This window comes from Eptesicus fuscus, chromosome 3, assembly GCF_027574615.1.
Source record: "Eptesicus fuscus isolate TK198812 chromosome 3, DD_ASM_mEF_20220401, whole genome shotgun sequence".
Classification (NCBI taxonomy): domain Eukaryota; kingdom Metazoa; phylum Chordata; class Mammalia; order Chiroptera; family Vespertilionidae; genus Eptesicus; species Eptesicus fuscus.
Genome location: NC_072475.1, coordinates 9,588,909 through 9,603,642, shown reverse-complemented (window position 1 = coordinate 9,603,642; position 14,734 = coordinate 9,588,909). Strand labels below are relative to the sequence as shown.

Below are 14,734 nucleotides of genomic sequence, written 5' to 3'. Positions count from 1 at the left end.
ACTGGGGCCTCTGCCACAAGAGGTGCTGGTGGGCACTTCTGGGTGCCCCCGGGCTGGAGGCTCTCCCCAGCGGAGGCCTGGCATCAGGACGGGTTTGGAGAGCAGCCCCACTGGGCCTATGGCATTTTCCAGGTGCTGCCAAGGCTGCCACAGCCCCTCTGTGGGACCTGGAGGTGGTATGGCCGTCATCCACAGTCACCCACGGTCACCCAGGGGAGCCAAGGTTGGAGAGGACCCGGCTGGTCCCCAGCCTCTGAGCGTCTCTGGGTTTGCCTGCTCCAGGGTGGTGGGGCCCCTCTTCCTCCGAGTTCCCGTGAATCGAACAGCTGGGGATCTGAAGATCTGGGCACCTCCTCGCCTTGGCCCCACAGTGACTGCTGAGGGGTGAAGTAGCCTCAGACACTGACCACCCTAACAGCTGTGTGGGGTACCTGTGCCTGGGAGAATGACAAAGGGGGTACCTGTGCAGTGCCCACATGTTGTCAGAGTGGCCACGTGACTGGTGTGGGCCTTTGCAGAATGAAATGCCCGTCCTGATTAAAAAGATCATCTAGCCGGGCTGGCATGGCTTAGTGGTTGAGCGCTGACCTATGAACCAGGAGGTCACGGTTCAATTCCCGATCAGGGCACACGCCCAGATTGTGGGCTTGATCCTCAGTGTGGGGCATGCAGGAGGCAGCTGATCAATAATTCTCTCTCATCATTGATGTTTCTCTTCTCTCTCCCTTCCTCTCTGAAATCAATAAAGATATTTTTTTAAAAAAAAAAAGATCATCTAAAATGTCAAGACAGCGTTGACCTGAGCACAGCCCTCTGAGTGTAGGGTCTCATGCTGCTGTCCAGGGGCACGTTGCCCCTTTGTGGGGAGCCCCTGGCCTTGGGGAGCACTGACCACGGCTGGGGAGAGCCGGGATCTCGCCCGTCCTACCTGCCTACGGGGGCATCCACACACTGGCACACACTCTTCCCCTACTTTCATGCCTGCCGGGGCTGAGCTGACCTCTGCCCAGCCGAGGCCTCACAGGGCCCTTCTTGGCCCTTGGATGCCCTGAAGCTTGGTCGTTCACATGAATGAATAGAGACCCAGAGGGTCACCTGGAGGGTCATGAAGAAGTTCACACGACGGCCACCAGATGGCTGCAGGCCACGATGGGAGTGGAGTCCCAGCTGACCTAGGGGTCTGGTGAGGACTTTTCCCCACTGAGGGTCCCACCACAGGAGCTTCTTTCAGGGGCGCCACCCTGCCAGAGTGATCCCTCCTCCTCCTCCGACTGGGATCTCAGCCTCACTGGGATCCTGGCTCTGCCCCTCCCCGGACTGCTCGCTTGGTGTTTGTACAGGGACCAGCCTGCCCCTTCTCCTCGCCGCCATCACGGGTGGTTAATAAGCAGCCCGGGGTGGGGGTTGGGGGGTAGTATAAAGGCCCTGCCGGGCACTGGAGAGGCCTGTCCGTCCTTCCCTCCTCCTGTCTGTGAGAAGAGCGTCCCGATCGAGGACCAAGGCCCAGACCATGTCTCGCCTGGTGGAATGTGTCCCCAACTTCTCAGAGGGGAACAACCAGGAGGTGAGGTGCCAGGGGCGCGGGGCAAGGGGCGCGGGGCAAGGAGCAAGGGGTCCGCTTGGTGTGGGGTTGGGAGTATCTTCTCTCAAAGGGGACACCTCCCATCAGCCACAGCGACATGTGTGCCCCGTGAGTGTGGGAAACTTAGAAGTGACCGACCTGGGGCAGGGGGGTGAGGAAGGGGGTGGTCAGGCAGGGGTCCTGACCCAGGTTTGAACAAATCACTTGGCCTCTTGTGAAAATGGGGCCCCCAACCCCGACCCACAGGCTATTTGAGGGTCTCTGCCATGGTTCCTGTCTCCCCCTCCCCGCAGCGTATCAGGTGAGCACTGTTATCCTCACATCACCTACGGGGAAACTGAGGCACAGAGAGATGGGGCAGAGCAGTCTGGGCCCCGAGTCCCTGCTTCTAAGCACTGGGCATTTCTATCACCTCAGAAGGTTCTGGGCCTTTCGTGCCCCTCGCCCGATGCAGCTACTCCCACTGGAGGCCTCGTGGAGGGGCTGGAACCCTGACCTTCCGTGACCTTGGCCTGTAGGTCACCTCCCCTGAGCCCCAGCGGCTCCTCTGCCTGGGTGCTGCTTCCTGCCTCAGTTTCTCCTGCAGGGGCAATGGCGATAGTCAGGCTCCTGCTCGCTGGGGAATTCCCAGATGCTCTGTGCAGCTTGCGGGGTGCACCTATGGTTGGGTGGGGGACAGGAGAGGCGCAGCCACCTCTGAAGCTCCTGTCCCTCTTCCAAGTGGGGAAACCGAGGTGCGGGCCGGTCTCTCACCCCAGGTGATCGATGCCATCTCCCAAGCCGTGGCGCAGACCCCCGGCTGCGTGCTGCTGGACGTGGATGCCGGCCCCTCCACCAACCGCACCGTCTACACCTTCGTGGGGCGGCCCGAGGATGTGGTGGAAGGGGCCCTCAATGCTGCCCGGGCTGCCTTCCGGCTCATTGACATGAGCAAGCACAAAGGTGAGGGGCTGTTCTTGCCCACAGGGCATGGAATGGGGGACCCCCATGGCCCCCGAGGGGTCTGCCGCCCATGGAACCCGCTGTGCCAGGCAGAGGTGCGTGGCGACTCCTGTCCACATTTCAGGGTGACCGGCAGTGAGGCTGGCGCACGCTGGGCAGGCCCTGGGGTGGGGAGGGAGGGCGAGGTGAAGACAGGGCCCTGCTGGAAACCGACCTGTCAACAGCCTACAAAGCCAAACACGTCAGGTGGCAGGCAGGGTCAAAGGTCTCTGGCCACTCACAGCAGGGAGACCAGCCAGGTCCACAGGCAGGGAATTCACAAGTGACCTCAACTGTTGAGAAAATGGGGGCTCATCTCTGATCGAGGAGTTGACTGGGGAAGGGGAGAAGTGTTGGGGAGGGGAGGGGGGTCGCCATCTTTGGGGGGCTGCTGGCTGGCAGCAGGACACTCAGCGTGGACTCCCAGCTGCCAGGGAGGGAGGGCTGGAGGCCAGCGTGGGGCCAGGAGGGCCTTCCAGCCTGGCCAGGACTCTCGGAGAGCACAGGTTCAAAGCTCTTTGGTGTTTTCTTGGTGGTTTTTAGGAGAGGGAGGGGTTGACACTGTTCACCTAAAATTAAAAGGGCAAAGTGAGCGGCAACAAGCATTTATTTGAGATCAAAGAATAGCTTTTCGGGAAACACTGATTCAGGCAGAAGTGTTCGGATTAGGAGACAAAGGCAATGGGCACTTATGAGAGGGGGGCGGGGACAACTCCATCAATAAAAGGAAGACGGTGCTGTCGTGCAGATAACACAGTGACGCTGATTCTAAAGAATGCCTTTAATTCTCAGTCCAGTCGTCGTAATAGCTGCTTTTCTGTTATCTTTGCAAATAGTGCTTTGGGACACAGTGTTGCTTTAGGCCCAGTCCACAAGTTGCTCTGCCCCGTTCTAACATTCCAAAGGTTTGAGGAGTAAAGCGTGCAAGGCAGTCCGTCTGGGATGGCAGCCCAGCTCCATTCTGAAGTTTTCACACAACACAGAGGCCCGAATCCTGGGGGCCTGCCTCTCCCAGCCTCCCCGTGGTTGGTGTGAATGGCTCAGTGTGTGGATGGTGGGGCAGATGGGGCCTGAGGGATAGGTTTTGGGGAATCTACCGAGCCCTTGTCCTCGCCCAGAGCTGGGCCTCCTGGTCCTCAGCCCCCATCTCTCTGCAGGGGAGCACCCTCGGATGGGAGCCCTGGACGTGTGCCCCTTCATCCCGGTGAGGGGCGTTGGCATGGATGAGTGTGTGCTCTGTGCCCAGGCCTTTGGCCAGCGGCTGGCAGAGGAGCTGGGCGTGCCAGGTGAGTGCCCCCACCCCCCGCCCCGAGGAGGGGCGCCCTGATCTCAGGGGGTTTCCTCAGCCAGCCCCTTCTCACGTTCAGTTCCCACCAGCACCCTTCACCAGTGTCTGCTCATGACTCCTTAAACATGCAGATTTTTTAAAAAACACCAAAAACCTGAAAAACTGCCACCAGCAAACTGACAGAACATTCCCGTTTCTTCCATAAGGAGATAAATGCAATGGAAGCCCCAGCCCAGGGAGGCCCTGGGCTCTCAGGGATTGAGGCAGTGGGAACGGGGCAGCCACTTTGTCATGTGATTTAGTAAGATGAGTGGACAGCCCTAAGGGTATCATTTCGCTTGGGGGATTGACCACATCAAGAAAATGACCTGGTACAAATGGGGACAAGTTAGAAGCAAAGTGCATGGTGGACAGGACACGTGAGCACGGGGGCACACATCCCGCCCCATGCAGATGTGGGGAGTAGCACACACGTGTCCCTGTGCATGTGCGGGTGTTGGGAGTTTGTGGTGAGTTTCCTTAATTTGTGGTCATATTTATTGTGCAATGAAAATACATTTTAGGAAGAAATGTGAGCATTTTCCCAGTAGCGTGCCCCAGCTCTCCTGGTCGGCCGATGGCTTTTTCAGGGGCATCTGTCCAGGGGGAACAGCGAGGGTGGGGGACTGCCCTGCCCCTGGGTGGGCAGAGGAGCGGAACTGGCCCACACTGAGTGTCCATCAGGACCACCCTGAGTGAGAAAGGGGCTGAAGGAGGCCTGTCCTCCAGGCTGAGGCTGGCGGGAGTGGCCTGCCTCGGTTCTCCTCTGGGAATGGGGGGGTCTGGACTGCCCAGCCGCCAGGGCCTGACCGGCCAGGCTCCCCTTGCAGTGTACCTCTACGGCGAGGCGGCGCGGGTGGCCAGTCGCCGGACCCTGCCGGCCATCCGGGCGGGGGAGTACGAGGCCCTGCCTGAGAAGGTGTCGTATTCCCTCGATGGCGGGTGGGTTTGGGGTGAACCCCAGGGGTATGTACCCTTTTCCTTTCCCCTTCCCCAACCCCAGCGGGGCACCCCTTCCATGGGGTGCAACACCCAAGGGTGAGTCTCCCTACAGCTCAAGCAGGCAGAGTGGGCACCTGACTTTGGCCCCAGCACCTTCATCCCGAGCTGGGGGGCCACCGTCACAGGGGCCCGGAAGTTCCTCGTCGCGTTCAACATCAACCTGCTCAGCACCAAGGAGCAGGCACACCGCATCGCCCTCAACCTCCGGGAGCAGGGCCGTGGGAAGGACCAGGTGAGAGCAGCCACGCTCGCCTGCCATCCCGTGGGCTGGGCGTGTCCCATGGATCACCAGTGGCCCAGGGAGCGGGTCAGAGGCTGTGTGGCACCGTGGTGTGGACCTGTGCCAGCCCAGCCTCAGTGTCCATGCCATGTGAGAAGAGTCAGGGTGGGATTCCAGTGTTCGAACTGGGGGAGGACTTGCTTTAAAGGACATTTTCCTTGGAAGCAGGCAGGGTGGTACCCTTGGTTAAAATATTGCAGCATATCTACCAGGATAGTGAAAGGAGCACAGCTGCTTCCTGAGCCCCAGTCACCCAGGTACTCTCAGGTTCCCCCAGATATTCCCAGGTACTCCCAGGTACCCACAGGTACTCTCAGGTGCCCCGACCCCCCTAGTCTGCCACAGCAGCTGTCACCTAGATTGAGCATCGCTCTTGTAGAAAGTCCTAGTTGGACACAGGTAGACACAGGAATACCTGGTGAAGGAGGTGGAGGGCAATGCTCTGCCCACCTGTCAGCCCCCCATCTTCAGAGACCCCAGATCCCCAGCCTGCAGACGCTGCCGTTGTGTAAGCACAACACAAATGTAGGAGAACCCCAAATCCTTTCTGCTCTGGCTGACATCAGAGGTCAGAGGTCCCTCTTCAGATGGGTTGAGTCACCCCAAGGATGAGGGGCTGAGAGCCGGCCTCTGGGGTGAGGGGTGCAATGGAAGGAAGGGACCAAACACAGGAGTTTGGAGTTGGGTGGGGGCGGCCCTGGGCTGGCCCCCAGGACACAGTGTGGGTAGAGTGTTGGCTAATGGGCAGGGTCTTGTCTGAGTCTGCTGCTCGTGGGGGTGAGCATCCTGGAGCCTGGCCCTACGGGGCCTCAGTTTCCCTGTGGCAGACAGTCCCTTCCTGCTGGCTCTGATGAGAGCTGGGAGAGGGAAGAGGAGGGCCATGTGCACTTGGCCACCTGGGAGCACCACCCCTCTGCAGGCCACGGTGGGCCGAGGCACCTGCCAGCCTCCTCTTCTGCCTCTTCCCCGGGGAAGCAGGGGCAAGTGGCTCTCACCAGGAACCAGGAGAGGCTGGACAGGGCCTGGGCTGGGAAAGGCTTTTCCTTTGCAGCCAGGACGTCTGAAAAAGGTCCAGGGCATTGGCTGGTACCTGGATGAAAAGAACCTGGCTCAGCTGTCCACCAACCTCCTGGACTTCGAGGTCACGGGGCTGCATACCGTCTATGAGGAGACCTGCAGAGAAGCCCAGGTGAGCAGGGTGGCACTCCCCACCCTCCTGGGTGTCCTCAAGCCCAGGCCCGGGGGCTGACGCTGCTGGGCCTCTGCAGGAGCTGAGCCTCCCGGTGGTGGGCTCGCAGCTGGTGGGGCTGGTGCCCCTGAAGGCCCTCCTGGACGCCGCTGCCTTCTACTGCGAGAAGGAGAACCTCTTCATCCTGGAGGAGGAGCACCGGATCAGGCTGGTGGGCTGCGCCCCTGAGGGAGGGTGGGGTGAGGCTGAAGGGCCCCGGGGGAGCCCCGAGTGAACTCCAGGTTCCCTGGAGCAGATTTGGGTGCTGGAGGTGCCCATGCAAGGGCCTGCAACCCTGTCCATGGGGCCAGGACTCATTCCTCCTCCTTTGTTTTATTGTCTGTGCTTAGAAGATGAGATCGTACGCTTTTCCTTTTGGGGACACTACTGGGGTTTTCTTTGTGGCCTTAAACGTGTTCTGTCCCGTAAAAAATCTGACGGGAGGACTGTCCTCTGGCCTCCCTCCCTTCCCTCTGGTGTCTGATCTGGAGCCACCTCCAGCCTCCTCTCACTTCCAGATGTGGGAGCGAGTCTCTGGCACCTGGGCCCACAGATTTATATGGTTCCTTCCATTTGTTCCTTATGACACCTTTGCCTTGAGCTCCACCCACCTGGGTTCCTCCCACTTTGAGCTCGTTTCTGACGTTGAGCAATGATTGGGTTTCTCTGGCAGCTTTTGTTTGGTGGTTGAAATTATCGCTGAGTATTTGCCTGGCCTTGTTTCTGTCCTGTTTCAGGCTTGTCGGGCTGTGTAGGTGTGGTTTCTTCTGGCTACTGTACATGGAAGTTAGTCTAGTTTCTAGGTATTCTGGTAATTACTATTATAACAATATATTTACCTTTTTATTTTTTTTTTCGATTTTAAAATGACATTAAAATTTTCAAATTTATTGATTTTTATCAGTACATTGACCACTTTTTATGAAAATGAGAAAATAAACACACTGTACTTCTTTCTCCCTCTTCTTTCTTTATTTCCTGATTTTTTTTTAGAGTTACAGTATTTTTTAGGAGGTTCTTTTGGTGGTTAAATCCCCCCCCCTTTTTTTTTAATTTGTGGTAAAATACACAGAACATAGCATTTGCCATCATAACCATTTTTAAGTGCATAGTTCAGTGATATTAAATACACTCATGATGCTGTGCAGCCAGTCACCACCCTCCAGGGAGGGTTTTCTGTACCTGCAAACCATGTCATTGGGATTTTGATGATTTTGTTGAATCCGTAGTCGCTCTGGGCAGCATTGCCATCTTAACCCTATGACGCCTTCCATCCACGACCCAGGGATGTGTTTCCATTGATGCACGTCTTCTTTAAATTCTTCCAGCAGTGTTTTGTAGTTTTCATTGTATAATCTTTCACCTCCTTGGTTAATTAATCCCTAAGTATTTTATTCTTTTTGATGCGATTTTCAATGAAATTGCTTTTACAATTTCTTTTTCCGATTGCTCATTGTCTGTGTATAGCGATGCAGCTGACTGTGGTGTGTTGACTTTGTATTCAACTACTTTGCTGAATTCATTTGTTAGTTCTAAGTGGTTCAAGTTTTAAGTTTAATAATATACTTAATCTTTCAGCACTTTATCAATATTAGACAATGTCTGTTGACTTGAAGAAAGACAAGAAAATTAACTCACTGTGCGAGCAGTCTTCTCTGCTCCAGGTTTAAATGGCCGTGTTGTTATTTTTACATAGTCAAATATATCACATCGGCCTTCTGTGCCCATATCCACATAGGTTACATATGTTAAGTATCCACGGGTAATTAACCTTCCTATATAATAAAAGCCTAATATGCAAAGTGACTGAACAGCGGAATCACTGGTCGCTATGATGCACACTGACCACCAGGGGGCAGACACCCAATGCGGGAGCTGCCCCCAGACTGCAGGCCCCAGTCCAGCCAAGGTGGATGCCAGCGGGGGCTCCCCTGATCACCTCGCTGCAGGTCGCCCCACAGATCATCCCTGATCGCCCGCCCAGGCCTAGGGACCCTACCCATGCACGAATTTCATGCATTGGGCCTCTAGTAGTTCTATAAGAAAGTGAGGTCAGCGTGCGCCTCTCCTTTCGCGCCAGCCTCCTTTCTTGTCTGTTGGCTGGGTTATGCCCTTCAGAGGCTTGATTTTCTAGTTCATCCTTGGGGATGTCGCCTTTCAGGGGTCTGCAGTCTGACCCCCATTCACGAAGGCTCAAGCCGTCCCCACTCAGGAGGGGTGCAGAGGTGCTCAGATGTCCCCAGGGGACCAGCCTCAGAGGGAGCAGGCCTTTCTGCTTCACCTTCCCGGTCACTTCTGGCCTCGAATGAGTGCCTTTACTCCCTGCCAGCGTAGCCGGGTGCTCACATTCAGTTGACAAGGTCTGTCCCTCTCTCTGATTGTCGGTGTCAGCAGGGCTTGGCCTCATGTGGATGCTACAAGCAAACTCCCCAGGGGTCTCTTCGCCGGCCCGGTCCCCATGTTCTCGGGGACAGCCCGCCACCACCCCGGGCCCTGCAGGCTTGTTCCTCTCAGCAGCTCTTGCCACCTTCTGTTTTTTGTACCAGGATCAGCCACTCCGGCTCAGAAGGAGCCGGGCTGGTGTCGCTGGCATAAGGCACCATAAAGTGTGTTGGGTGTTTATTTGGTGGAAAGAATTCTAATCTTACATGAGGATGGTTCCAACTTAATTTTGAGTTTAGGCAAACTTCACTTTTCCTCACGTCACATGCCTTGTGTTTCGGCAAACAGGGCAGCTCCTGGGCGTTAAGAGCTAGTGAGTTGTCGACACCTGAGGAGACAAAACCTTGTCCGGAGAGGCAGTGTGGTTGGCCCGTCAGCAAGGAGCTCTTGCACGTGGGGGCATCTGAGGGACACGTGGGGAGGCCCGTGTGGTTCAGAGCAAGGCCAGCAGCTGAGGGACCGGATGGGCAGCTCCCCACCCTGGGCCTCCGTTTCTCTGTGGAGTGACACGGGGGGTGGATGTGTCAGAAAGTGTGTACGGACGGACGAGATGCCTGCTCCGGGCTAGGTGCTCTCCCAGGTGGGCTCAGCTTGGACGGGAGCCAGCGGTGTGCAGGGCTTCTGGTGGGCGAGAGCGTGGCCGGCTGCGCCCTACCGCACTCCCCACACACCGGCTGGGTCCGGGGGGAGTGCTGCCGTGAGCTGCGGGGGACTGGCCCTTCGGTGGCCTTCCTTCTGCACAGGGGTGCGCTGGGGTGGCTGTCGGTCACCAGCCGCTTCCTTTCCAGGTGGTGAACAGGCTGGGCCTGGACTCCTTGTCCCCCTTCAACCCTAAGGAGCGGATCATCGAGTGAGCAACCCCCCAGTCCCTCCGTTTGCCCCCCATCCTGCTGGCCCAGCCTCCATCCTTCCAGAGCCTTCCGCTTGATCACTTATTCATCAGCAAACACCAGGGTGCCCATTCCAGGAGCAGGCTTGGGCTGGTAGGGGAGTGCAGTGAGGCCCCAGCAAGGTCTACTCTGTCCTCAGGGTTGAGGAGGGGGGGCGCTCCAGGGTGGTCACAGCCCCTCCCAGGCTGTGGCTGCTCTGCAAACTGGGGCTGTGTCCCCTTTCTCCTGCTGTGAGGCTGGGTGAGGGGGGCGGGCTGGAGTTAGGGACTGTGGTCTGAGCCAGACCTTCCTTCCCAGTCTGTAGCTATGACCCGGGACCCCATCCCTGTCCCTCTGGCTCCCGCAGATACCTGGTCCCCGACAGCGGGCCTGAGCAGAGCTTGGTGGACAAGTCCCTGCGTGCCTTTGTCCGGGAGGTGGGCGCCCGCTCGGCGACCCCAGGGGGCGGCTCTGTGGCAGCAGCCAGTGCCGCCATGGTGAGCTGGGGAGCAGCAGGGACTGGGGTAGGGACAGGGACGGTGGGGGCTGTGGTCAAGGACGGGTGGTGACAGGGGTCCCAGTCCCTCAGCTGGCCCCTCCGCAGGGTGCCTCGCTGGCCTGCATGGCTGGCCTGATGACTTACGGGCGGCGCCAGTTCGAGCACCTGGACGCCACCATGCGGCGCCTGATCCCGCCCTTCCACGCGGCCTCAGCCCGGCTGGCAGCGCTGGTGGACGCGGATGCCCAGGCCTTCACCGCCTGCCTGGTGAGTGCCCAGAGGGGCCAGCATGGGGTCCGTGGAAAGCGGGGATCCGCCGGAGAAAAAGCTGTGTGCCCTTGAATGTGTCCCGAAATCCTGCGGGAGGGCAGGGCCTGGCCACGGCCATGTCCACAGTCGAGGGGCGCACGAACAAGTGGGGGGTGGGGGAGGGCCTGCCTGCGTAGCGGTCAAAGGAGCAAGAGCACATTGTGGGGAGCAACAGACCCAGCGTGACCATCCAGAGCACAGGTGCCTTCAGGGAGGTGGGGACACAGTGTGAACCTTTGTGTCTAGATTTTGGGGGTCGTACAGTTGCCTGTGTCACTTTTGAACAATGACTGCAGGCCAGGTGCTATGGGAGGGGTGGGGCGCAGAGACCTAACGGGGACCCTCTAGTGCCTGAGTGCCCGCTGTGGGCTTCCTGAGCCAGGTCGCCTTCCTCTGTGGGGGCCCCACACCATGAACCCCAACGGAAGCAAAGTGACGCCAGTCTGGCTCAGACCACAGTCCCAAAGTGACGCCAGTGCTGCGTGGAAATGCCGACCCTGTTGGTGACGTGGGCGCTGCTACAAGGCTGCCCCTGCCCAGCCCAGGCTCCCGAGTGGCCCGGGGAATGGCTGCCCCTCACCCGTGCGTTTCTGTGCTTTGTTCCGGCAGGAAGCGATGAAGCTGCCTAGGAGCACCCCCGAGGAGAAGGACAGGTGGGTGCCCCGCGGCCCGCGTGGTGCAGGAGACTTGAAAGGGTCTCATTTCCAATTAATCTACCCTCTGAGCGTGGGCTGGTGAGGAAAGAGTGACTTTCCTGTTGTCCCCACCCTGGTTCTGTCCGCTTGCAGCTGTCGGGGTGGGGTCCCGGGTGGGGTTCCTGCATGACCTGGGCTTCGATGACCCCTTGGTTTCAGGCGAGCAGCCGCCCTCCAGAAGGGGCTGAGACAGGCGGTGACCGTGCCCCTGGAGCTGGCGGAGACGGTGGCCGCGCTGTGGCCGGCGCTGCGGGAGCTGGCCCTGTGTGTGAACTTGGCCTGCCGGTCGGACCTGCAGGTACATGGTGGAGCCTGGCCTCCCGCTGTCGGGGGTGCAGCCATGGGGAGGTGGTGGGTCACTGGGCGATGAGCACGTCCCAGGTGGTCTTGGCCAGCCTCAGCCAGCAGGGCTGCTGTGTTGATTTCCTTTGAAGATGGAGCATTCAGGATCTTGTTCAGGGCTGCAGGGCAGATAAGCAGCAACTCAAACGAGTCTCCAGAGTCCATGCTTGACCCTCCTGATGCCTCTTCCTCCTCCTCCTCCTCCCCTTTCTGGGTCTCCCCCTCTCCCTCCTCCTGGCCTCTTGGCTCTAGAAAACACTAAAGACAGCTCACAGGTGTGCACACATCGCGAGCCTGTGTGTGGAGGGCTCGGGACTGTGATTTCTGCCCCTTGAATTCAGACCCCACAATTTATAGGGTCTTTATAAGAGGGACACCTGAGTTCAGTGTCTGGGCTTGAGGCCGCAGAGAAGGGTCCCCTCCTTCCCTGGGAAGGCGGCCGAGTCTGAGCTGTCAAGGACGGAAGCTGCCTGGACACACGGGCTGTGGTGCCTACCATTCCCGTGCTCCCGCCGTGCTCCGGCATCTCCTTGTCCAGGGGAACTCTGTGAGCATCTAACATGTTGGAACTCGTTGTTAAGAGCCCCACTATAGCCAGCTCCGTCCAGGCCTGTGCACATGCAGCGTTCGGTGTGCGTGAGGTCAGGGAGCACCGAGGCCCGTGATGTGGGCCTGGCCTGCTGGACGCGTCCAAGGTCATCTGAGGGGGAGCCTCTGCGCGCTGGTTGGCGCAGGGTCCAGGAACCCCAGGGAGGACCACGCTCCTACCAAGGGACCGGCCACCGTGCTCGCTCCGCTCACGGTCACTCCACAGCGGTGACCCAGGAGAGGATCCAGCCCGCCCCGAGGCCGCTGTGCTAGGAGGCTGGGCCGTGCTCAGATGAGCGGGGCCTCCATTTCGAAGCCCGAAGGTGGAGAGTCAGGCTGTGGTGGTTGCCTCTGTCCTCTGGATGGACAAGGCTGGAGCCCACTCCCCGCTGCGGGGTGAGGGCGGGCCTCCTCGGACGGGCTGCCCAGCGGCCTCTGGGGGACCCTTGGTGGTCAGTTTGCCGTCATTATTGATGACTGGGAGGGCTCAGAGGGGCAGGCGCTTGCTGGGATCCCAGACGCTGCTGCCCAACCCAGGCCTTGGGCTCTTGCTGAGGGTGGACAGGGAGAGTCCCGCCGTCCCCCAGCCCTGTCCCCGTGACCTTGCAGGTGGCTGCCAAGGCCCTGGAGACGGGCATGTTCGGTGCGTATTTCAACGTGCTCATCAACCTGAAGGACATCAGCGACGACAAGTTCAAGGACCAGGTGAGCAGCAGGCGCTCAGGGCCAGGCCCACGGAGGGGCCTGCAGGTGGCCCGCAGGGCAGTGGTTTGTAGACACGGCCAGAGCCTCTGGCAGCAGGCCCTCAGGGAAGTGTGTGCAGCCTCCTGCAGGTGGAGAGGCCTGGCTGGAGGGCAGCTGTTGTCCTCTCTCGGGGGGCACTTCCTTTTCCATCACCTCAGGAAGGACCTGGGCCAGTCCTGTCAGGGGACCAGAAAGCTGCAGGGATTGGGGCCCCTGTACCCTTGATGGAGCTGTGGCCCAGCCACCCCGAGCCTGCCCACTGTGCATACCTGCCCAGTGGGGCCACCCGGGGCTGGGGTACTCTAGACTGGCCAGGCCAGACCCTGGGCACCAGCAACATGGGGCCTCAAAGGCCAGTTGCCCACCCATGAAATTATCTTAGCTTTAGCATTCATGATACTTTCATTGTTATGTCATTGAGGTAAAATTTACAGAACATACAATTTGCCATTTTAAAATATACAATTCAGGGCTTTAGCCATTTACAGTGTTGTGTAATCACCACTTTTCATCTAGTCCTGGAACATCCTTGTCACTCCAAAAAAACCCCACATCCTTTAGCACCCCATTCTCCTGCTCTAACCCCAACCCCAGCCCCAGCCACCTGAGCTATGTGATTTCTCTCTGCGATTTTGTGATAATTGTTAAAAAGCGATTTTATAGCTGAGAATGGGGGGCACTGTGCCCTTTTCAGGCGCCAGGCCCTGTCCCTCTCTGCCTGGCCCAGCCAGGCTGAGGTTGGCCATCCTCAGGGGAGTCACTGCCCACCACAAGGGCATTGAGTTAAAGGACTGACCACATGAACACTGCCCCTCTGGGCCTTGGGGACACAGCCCTGCCCTGGGCAGTCACAGCTAAAGTGGGAAGACCAGGAGGGAGGGGGCCCTGGAGCCTGGCTGTCCCCAAATCTCAGGACAGACAGATCCCTCCCACCTCTACTAGGAGGTCTGTGAGGAAGCCCAGGATGGCCCAGTCACCTGAGTGGAGAGGCCAGGGAGGTTGGGCCAGAGGTGGCCCAGGGAGGGGGCAGGGAGGGCCTGGGCCAGCAGGGATGGGCAAAGTTGCAAGGTGCTGACCTGGCCCCTTGTCTGTCAGATCCGCCAGCGCATCTCCAGCCTCCTGCAGGAAGCCAAGACTCAGGCCGCGCTGGTGCTGGACCGCCTGGAGGAGCGGCAGGAGTGATGGCCGGGAGGGGCGCTCACTGGACTCAGCGCCCCCAGCGCCCCCTCTCCTTTCCAATAGGGTCCAGCTTGCCTAACAAGACAGGATGGCCCCTGGGGACGGTCCTCATGAGGCCCAGAGGGTGGGCATGGGGGGGGTGGAGCCTGAGGTTGGTGGTGCCACCCACTGTCACCTGTGGCCTCTAGTAAAGGCACAGCACACCCTTGCCTGTGTCGTGTGTTTGGGGTTTTGGGGAAAGGGCTGAACTGAGTGGGCAGGGATGGGGACTGGTGATGGGTGAGCTGGGGAGATGGGAGGAAATGGGGAGCATGAGGGACATGCCAGCTCCAGGGGGAGATGTGACGAGGCCTGAGCCCAGTCACGGGTCACTCAGAGCACCTGGGGCTTGGTGCAGGGCACCGGCGAAGCGGCCTTGGGATTGTGCTGGGGCACCGTCCCCACGGAGTAGCAGGTTCCCTCCCATCGCATCCTTCCTGATGTGGGGAGTGGCGGGCAATCACTGTAGGATGGGGTGGCTGGGTGACACTCAGGCGGTGAGGATGAGGAGAAGCAGGTGTGTCAGAGTTCCCGGGGAGGTGGCTGTGATGACCGAGTTTCCTGTGTCCTGGCCAGGAGGGGGAGAAGCGTTGGGCCCAGGGTCCCAGGAAGACAAGGTGCCAGGTAC

General features: G+C 59.1%; 1 protein-coding gene across 1 annotated transcript; it reads left to right on the top strand.

The window, feature by feature from the left end:
* Window positions 1-1,510: 1,510 nt before the first annotated feature.
* FTCD (formimidoyltransferase cyclodeaminase) lies at window positions 1,511-14,070 on the top strand. Its single transcript, XM_008145642.3, has 14 exons — window positions 1,511-1,564; window positions 2,341-2,524; window positions 3,721-3,849; window positions 4,721-4,809; window positions 4,945-5,124; window positions 6,224-6,361; window positions 6,441-6,572; window positions 9,631-9,692; window positions 10,079-10,208; window positions 10,316-10,477; window positions 11,129-11,172; window positions 11,374-11,512; window positions 12,754-12,849; window positions 13,984-14,070. The coding sequence occupies exons 1-14, from the start codon at window positions 1,511-1,513 to the stop codon at window positions 14,068-14,070; spliced, it is 1,626 nt and encodes a 541-aa protein (XP_008143864.2).
* The last annotated feature ends 664 nt before the right edge of the window (window positions 14,071-14,734 follow it).

Bases quoted from the DNA above. Each gene is read 5' to 3' on its own strand.
- FTCD (XM_008145642.3), top strand. From the start codon at position 1,511: ATGTCTCGCCTGGTGGAATGTGTCCCCAACTTCTCAGAGGGGAACAAC. The intron at 4,810-4,944 runs GTGTCGTATTCC...GTCTCCCTACAG, and splicing joins ACGAGGCCCTGCCTGAGAAG to CTCAAGCAGGCAGAGTGGGC. The intron at 6,573-9,630 runs GTGGGCTGCGCC...CTTCCTTTCCAG, and splicing joins AGGAGCACCGGATCAGGCTG to GTGGTGAACAGGCTGGGCCT.